Below are 7754 nucleotides of genomic sequence, written 5' to 3'. Positions count from 1 at the left end.
ATATATGTTACAGCAGTCACATCCTAGAAGATTCTTTTCCATCTTTTAAAGATGAAGAGTGGGAATGCTTTAGTGAAGATGGTGATGTTATCTACAGTTTGAATATGGCCTTGTATAAAATGTGTGTAATTTGTCTTCCTTCCTTCCTTCCTTCCTTCCTTCCTTCCTTCCTTCCTTCCTTCCTTCCTTTCTTTCTTTCTTTCTTTCTTTCTTTCTTTCTTTCTTTCTTTCTTTCTTTCTTTCTTTCTTTCTTTCTTTCTGATTCCACCTTTCCTTTCTTCCTATCCTCCTTCCCCTTGTTATTGTCACAGCAGTTAGGCTAAAAGCTTGAGAGCAGCCTAAGGTCACCCAAGGTGAGCTTCATGGCTAAGTGGCGATTTGAACCCTGGTCTTCCAAATCTTAGTTCAACACTCTAACCATTATACACCACTTGAGTATAAGAAAACTCTAAGTAGTTTACAATATATATATATATATATATATATATATATATATATATATATATAATCTTTAATGTTGTTTTCCCTATGCATATAGGTTTTGGGTTTAAATATTTAAATAAGTAAATGTGTACCGGTTCACCCAACCTTCTGTGCCTTGCATCCTTTGTGGTCACAATAAATGAAAGATAATTTCCCAGCTAAGTTTCCTCATGCAGCTGTTGTAGTCCCCAGGTAGCAAGTTTCTCAAATGCTTGGACCCAAAAGAGAAAGAGGGAGAGAAACTACCAAAATAAACCTTCAAGTCACATGCACATATACACCTCATTAGCAGCCTTAAATACCAGAATCGGTGGGAGGAAACACTTTACTCTCCATTTAGAATCTGAATGTCCTATTGATATGTTCATAGATTAATATAGAACTGCATAGCTTGATGGGTGATCACCACAGCAATTCAGAAGAAATAATGAACAGCAAGGTAATAATCCAACTTTTCCCCTCACCATCTCAATAAAAAAAAATCCTCTGAATGACATTTTGTGTGTGTGAACATATTATATTTTCCCTCTTTTCCCTTTCTGACCCTTTGTTCACCGACTCTCTACTCCATAAATTGACTTTTTAAGTTAAGGTGTTATTTGAGAGGGAAAGTGGAGTTTCCTTATCTACATGCAGGGACTAAATATATGGAGCATAGCTGCCAAGTTATCCCTTTTTTTAAGGGATTTTCCCTTATGCTGAATAGGCTTCCTCGTGAGAAAAGGGAAAACTTGGCAGCTATGATATGGAGGCTAAGATCTTCCAGAAATCTTCCAGCAAAGATTGAAAAGCCATCCATTGGGGATACACTAGCTCCAAATTTCCTTCACAAAAAAGGTGATTGAACTAGACAATGTGTGTGCTTCTAATTAAGATTAATTCAAATCAGACATAAAGTTCTGTTTATATTTTATTTACATTAACTGTCTTGTATCTTTATTCTTGGGGCATGAAATCTAGTTTTTTCAGTCAAAACAGGTGATGAATTTGAAGGAGAGATGAAACTACTGAAATGTTTATGGAACAGTTCCCATATTCCCAGTTCAGGGTTACATTCAGCTATGTGCTTTAAAACATTTTTTGGTACAGTGTTCAGTTCCTCTTTTTACTTCATGTCTTATGCTCAGTGATATTCCTGAGTCATCTTATTGGTCAGTATGGGCAAAAGAGTCCAGATTACATAAGTCTTTGGTCTTATCCAGCAGATTTCTTATGTTCAGGCTCATGCCCTCTAAATTCTATCAGTTCTCTTTCTCCTTCTTCCCACAGGGTAGATAATGTCAAATGAGACCAATTTTGTTCTTCTGGGATTCTCTGATATTCGGGAGCTCCAAATTTTACACTTTGTGATGTTTCTTTTGATTTATTTGGCTACTGTCATGGGAAATCTACTCATAATCATACTCATAATCCTAAACCGTCAACTTCACACGCCTATGTACTTTTTCTTGATGAATTTATCCATCGCAGACATTGGCAACATCTCCATCAATGTCCCCAAAGCCATGAGCAACTCCCTCATGAACACCAGGTTGATTTCATATCCAGAATGTGTTTCCCAAGTCTTTTTCCTCATCTTCTTTGCAGTGACTGACCTCGTCCTTCTCACAGTCATGGCTTATGATCGATACGTTGCCATCTGCAATCCACTACGATATGAGACAGTGATGAACATGCAAGCTTGCATCCAAATGGCAGCAAGTGCATGGATGACTGGTTTTTTCTTTGCAGTGTTACACACTGGGGGCACATTTTCCATTACTTTCTGCTCCAACGTTCTCAACCAGTTTTTTTGTGAAATCCCACAATTGCTAAAACTCTCCTGTAATGACAATTATATGACAGAAGTTGGTGTCCTTGTATTTGTTGAATGTGTAGCTTTAGCTTGCTTTATTTTTATAATTTACTCATATGTACAGATCTTCACCAATGTACTCAGAATACCTTCTGTGCGGGGAAGGAAGAAAGCATTGTCTACTTGCTTGCCGCACCTCATTGTTGTCTCCTTATTTATCTGCACTGGCTCCTTTGCCTATTTGTGTCCAACTCAAAAAGCCCCCAAACATCTGGTCATGATGATTTCTGTGTTATATTCTATATTGCCACCCATGATGAATCCAGTGATTTATAGCATGAGAAATCAAGAGATCAGATCCGCACTGTCAAAACTTTTTGGATGGAAACTATGTTCCAAGCATCAGATGACAACCATCATTTTATGATCTAGTGCTACAGTGCTTCATAACTTAAGTTCCTAAGAAAAATATACCCATGTATCTATATAACCTATACCTATACCTAGAGTTGCCTTAAACCGGGGCAGACTACTTGTCTATCCAGAATCATGCAATCATATATTATTTCTGCTTCTTTGCTCATCATTGTGTGTGTGTGTGTGTGTGTGTGTGTGTGTGTGTTGTGAGTCAGATAACATTAGGCAGTGTGACAGAAGCAGCCCAGGGAGCAAAGATCGCCACTTCTGAAGAAGAACTACAGAAAAGGGCATGTTTCTTTGACACCATGCATACCAAACAGATTATTTGTGTATTGCTAGGAAATGTAGCAGGGGCACAAGGAGAAGGGGACGACAGAGGACGAGATGGTTGGACAGTGTTCTCGAAGCTACCAACATGAGTCTGACCAAACTGCGGGAGGCGGTGCAAGACAGGAGTGCCTGGCGTGCTATGGTCCATGGGGTCACGAAGAGTCGGACACGACTAAACGACTAAACAACAACAACAACAGGAAATGTACAACATTCAGCTGCGCTATGCACAATCCGAAAGGCATGCTGTGGATTATGTGCCTTCGCTGCACTCATTTTGGCACCTGCTGTAAGCATTTTTGTTTAAGCAAACCTTCCCAGATATCTAGAATGCTAATGTGTATTTCAATCTGTTTTTAGTTTATTGCTGATTCTAATTTTTTTTTAATGTTTAAACAGTTGTTTTTAACTGCTTTTGCCAATAATTTTACAGTATTCATTCTTTTGTAAACTGGTTTGATTTTTAAAAAACAAACAAATAGTGTATAATTTTTTCGAAATAAAATTTGGATCATTTGCCCTACAGTATCGTGCACATGAGCAGGGTTGCCATCTCATCCTCCCCTGCCCTATCCCCAATTGCAAAAATTGAGCAAATGCAGCTTTTGTGGCCCTGGAATATCAAGACTTTTTTTTTTTTTTTTTAAAAAGATGCTGTACCCTTTCCCACTGCATGCTCTCATATACAGGCAGTGGGTAAACTGCTACAAGTCTAGGCTGTGGTGGAAGCTCTTTGCCTGCCTGGAAGTGGGCTTGCCCCAAAATGGGAGGAGGAGAAAAGAGTCAAAGACAGGTGGCAGGGAGAGAATGCTAGAAAACCTCAATGCAGAAAGGAAGAGGGTGGGTGGGAAATGGACAATGGCATAACCTCTCAACATTGCTGCAAACCAATTGAGCCGCTCTTCAGAGTATTTTAAAGGGTTAATTTGTCTTTCCTACAGATTTGAACCACTTAACAGGAATAGAATTAACAGAATTATAATAAATTAAAAGCACTTATTTTCTCAACATATAAAAGATAATTTCCCAGCTGATCTTGCACGCTGAGACATAGTGGTCCCAAGGCAACAAGTTTCTCAAGTGCTCAGAAACGGAAAAAAGAAAGAAAGAAATGTTGCAGCAATCAAAACAGCTTCAAATCACATGCACACATATACACCTCCTTGGCAGACTTGAAAACTAGAATCAGGGGAAGAAGAGTCAAGTAGGTGTATATTTCAAATCTGAAGCTGATAGCGGTACGTATTAGAAATGCACTAGCTGTGAATTTCCTCCTCTAAATGGGTGGACTAGATTGCCTACAAAACCCCTTTGAACTCTATGATGCTGCAGTTAAGACATTAAAAGTACTAAACTGGCAGGAATTACTTCAAACCATTCACTGTTTTGTTTTTTCATTCTGGGTGATGGAGAGCAACCTGTTCAGTACTAAGGGGTGATGAATATGCAGGGCATTGGTAAACCTACTGGTGATTAATGACACATTTCCCACATTGACAATTAGAAGCAGATACATAATCTTGATTTAAAAAATAATAATTTTCAATTCTTTTTATGACTTCATGGTTCTTGTACAACATGGAGCTACTGTCCTGATCTAAGAATTAAGGAATTTCTACATGTCTTTCCTTTTGCTTTATGGCAGGAGAGTGAAAAACATTTTCCCCTTATTTTTATGTTCCCTTGGGGTAACATAAAGAAGATGCTGGATGCTAGCAATGGTTGGAGACTATGCCAGTGGAGGACAGAGTGAGAGCCAAAATTACATGGGGCCATCCACTCTTTCCTTCTGCAGCCCCTTTTCTCCCCTCCCCCCACCCTTCTTGCACAGAATGGTACTGGGGAGGAACAGATCAATAGTGACAAAGGGTCTGAACTGACCATTACCTAAGAGCATTTGAAAATATATTGACAAGATGGTAAACAGGGTGATGACTTTTTTATAACCTCATTTCCCTGTATCATAATTTGATGACCTTTCATTAAAGATTACTTACTTTCAAAGAGATTTGATTAAAAAAAACCCTCGCGCACAAAATGATTTAAAAAATTTTATTTATCAGTTTTTTGACCATTTTTGAAGTCACTGTAAGCAGATCTAAAATTGAACCCAAGCTTTAGAGTTACATATATACAACATTATATAGGGTCATCAAACACACAAGAAAGCTTTTTTTTAGCCACAGTAACAGTATACACGCCACTAGAGGATGATGTTTTGCTACCTCTCCTGTAGGTTCTTTTCCCAGCATGTCCGGCAGGGTCTGCTGGCTGAGTTTTAAGGACCCCAAAAGGGGCTTTTACCTTGCGCAGGTGTGACATTTGTATACCCTATGTTGCTAAGAACACTCCCCATTGTGGAATGTGGTGTTGTGTCCAAATTTGATACGAAATATGTATAGAATTGTTAATACAATTTTATGAAATGGTAACACAGCATACAAAAAATTAAAACTGGTTTGTGCGTAACCTTTTTAAACATTTTAATGGAATATACCTCATTTTAGTCATTAATAGGCAAAATTTCATCCATTTGTGCTACAGGAAATAATTCTTGAGGGGGGAAAATGAAAAAGTCATCACCCTAATGGTTAATTTGATTCATTGTGATACCAAAATATGACTTTTCATGGGCCAACTGCCCATGAATGTCCTTATTTCATGGGCCAATGATGAATAGATAACAATAATTTAGGTAGGGCTAGAGAAGATTCTGCTCTGAATCATGTCAGCCAATGTAAACAATATTGATTGAGATAGATCGGGGGTGTTACTCAGCTTTCTATATTCCTAGCTGCATATGATCCCAATTTGGGGAGCAGCAAATGTGGAAGAAGGCTTTTGCCCTTGTTTACTGCTTATGGACTTCAAAGAGACATCTGGTGGGCTACTAAAGAAAAAAATGAGTTGGACTGCATAAGATTTTGGTTTCATCCAGCAGAGATCTTATATCAAGGATCAGGCACCTCCAAATTATATCTCTCCTTCTTCCCACAGGGTAGATAATGTCAAATGAGACCAGTTTTCTTCTTCTGGGATTCTCTGATTTCCGAGAGCTCCAAATTTTACACTTTGTGATGTTTCTTTTGATTTATTTGGCTACTGTCATGGGAAATCTACTCATAATCATACTCATAATCCTCAACCGTCAACTTCACACGCCTATGTACTTTTTCTTGATGAATTTATCCATCGCAGATATTGGCAACATCTCCATCAATGTCCCCAAAGCCATGAGCAACTCCCTCATGAACACCAGGTTGATTTCATATCCAGAATGTGTTTCCCAAGTCTTTTTCCTCATCTTCTTTGCAGTGACTGACCTGGGCCTCCTCACAGTCATGGCTTATGATCGATACGTTGCCATCTGCAATCCACTACGATATGAGACAGTGATGAACATGAGAGCTTGCATCCAAATGGCAGCAAGTGCATGGATGACTGGCCTTTTCAATGCTATGTTACACACTGGGGGCACATTTTCCATTACTTTCTGCTCCAATGTTGTCAACCAGTTTTTTTGTGAAATCCCACAATTGCTGAAGCTCTCCTGTAATGACAATTATATGGCAGAAGTTGGGATCAATGTATTTGCAGCCTGTGAAGCTTTTGGTTGCTTTATCTTCATAATCTTTTCTTATGTTCAGATTTTCACCAACGTGCTAAGAATCCCCTCAGTGCAAGGGAAGAAGAAAGCCCTATCTACCTGCTTGCCCCACCTCATTGTTGTCTCCTTATTTATCTGCACTGGCACCCTTGGCTATTTGTGCCCAACTCAAAATGCCCCCAAAGATCTGGTCATGTTGATTTCTGTGCTATATTCTATGTTGCCACCCATGATGAATCCAGTGATTTATAGCATGAGAAATCAAGAGATCAGATCCGCACTGTCAAAACATTTTGGATGGAAACTATGTTCCAAGCATCAAATGAAAATCATTTTGCAATCTAGTATATTTTGATATGGGCATTAAGGATGGAGAATAAATTATTTTGGTTTGCATTTTAACGTCAACCACCATAATTTGTCGGTCCCTGACTTTTTAATTGATTGGAACACGACTCTCAGTGAGATTGTGCATTTATCCAGTTTTTGCAATGTAGTGGCAGGTCAAATAAATTTTCAATAATATATTTGTTTTAATGAAAAGGTGAATAGCATGAGAGACAATTTATATAAACAAAATACATATTTTGGGGGGAAATGCATACCTCAGGTGAATGAACATACATTTTTAATAGGATTTTAGTATAAAAAAGAAAGAAATTAAAAGTGAGTGATTTGATGAATAAATGATTGTGTATATGCAAAATTGACATGGAGTAGAAATATTCTGTTCCATTTACAGCAAGTAGATATCTTCTTAATAGTATATGTTCTGTAGTAGCAATGCTGGATTTGTTTTTGTTTTAAAAAAGGTATGGACTTATAATTATTTCATAATAAGAAAGAAAGAAAGAAAGAAAGAAAGAAAGAAAGAAAGAAAGAAAGAAAGAAAGAAAGAAAGAAAGAAAGAGTCCTTTGTGTTTCAGGGCAGAAGTCCTGTGATTTAAATTCCTACAATTCTTACAATAAGGCCCAAAAGAGCTAGGAATCTGACCAGGGTGCAGACTTGCTCCCCATGGGGGGGGGGAGGTCACATGATGCATCACATGTCGTGACTCCACCCAGCATGCCCTGGGGGCGGCAGGATGCACTGAAAAGGCTTGTTTATTTGTAAACAAG

General features: G+C 38.3%; 2 protein-coding genes across 2 annotated transcripts; both read left to right on the top strand.

Moving 5' to 3' along the window:
* The first annotated feature begins 1760 nt into the window (after positions 1-1760).
* Positions 1761-2705, top strand: LOC132592938 (olfactory receptor 14A16-like). The gene has a single exon (XM_060281183.2). It carries the CDS (start codon positions 1761-1763, stop codon positions 2703-2705), a length of 945 nt encoding a protein of 314 aa, XP_060137166.2.
* A 2893-nt stretch (positions 2706-5598) lies between these two features.
* Positions 5599-6990, top strand: LOC118079095 (olfactory receptor 14A16-like). Its single transcript, XM_035103130.3, has one exon. The coding sequence runs from the start codon at positions 6034-6036 to the stop codon at positions 6988-6990; it is 957 nt and encodes a 318-aa protein (XP_034959021.3). The 5' UTR covers positions 5599-6033.
* Positions 6991-7754: the final 764 nt, after the last annotated feature.

Source organism: Zootoca vivipara, chromosome 12, assembly GCF_965207765.1.
Source record: "Zootoca vivipara chromosome 12, rZooViv2.hap1.1, whole genome shotgun sequence".
Taxonomy (NCBI): domain Eukaryota; kingdom Metazoa; phylum Chordata; class Lepidosauria; order Squamata; family Lacertidae; genus Zootoca; species Zootoca vivipara.
Note: the sequence above shows the minus strand (reverse complement) of the source record. Positions and strands in the feature narration are given on the sequence as shown.

Bases quoted from the DNA above. Each gene is read 5' to 3' on its own strand.
- LOC132592938 (XM_060281183.2), top strand. From the start codon at position 1,761: ATGTCAAATGAGACCAATTTTGTTCTTCTGGGATTCTCTGATATTCGG.
- LOC118079095 (XM_035103130.3), top strand. From the start codon at position 6,034: ATGTCAAATGAGACCAGTTTTCTTCTTCTGGGATTCTCTGATTTCCGA.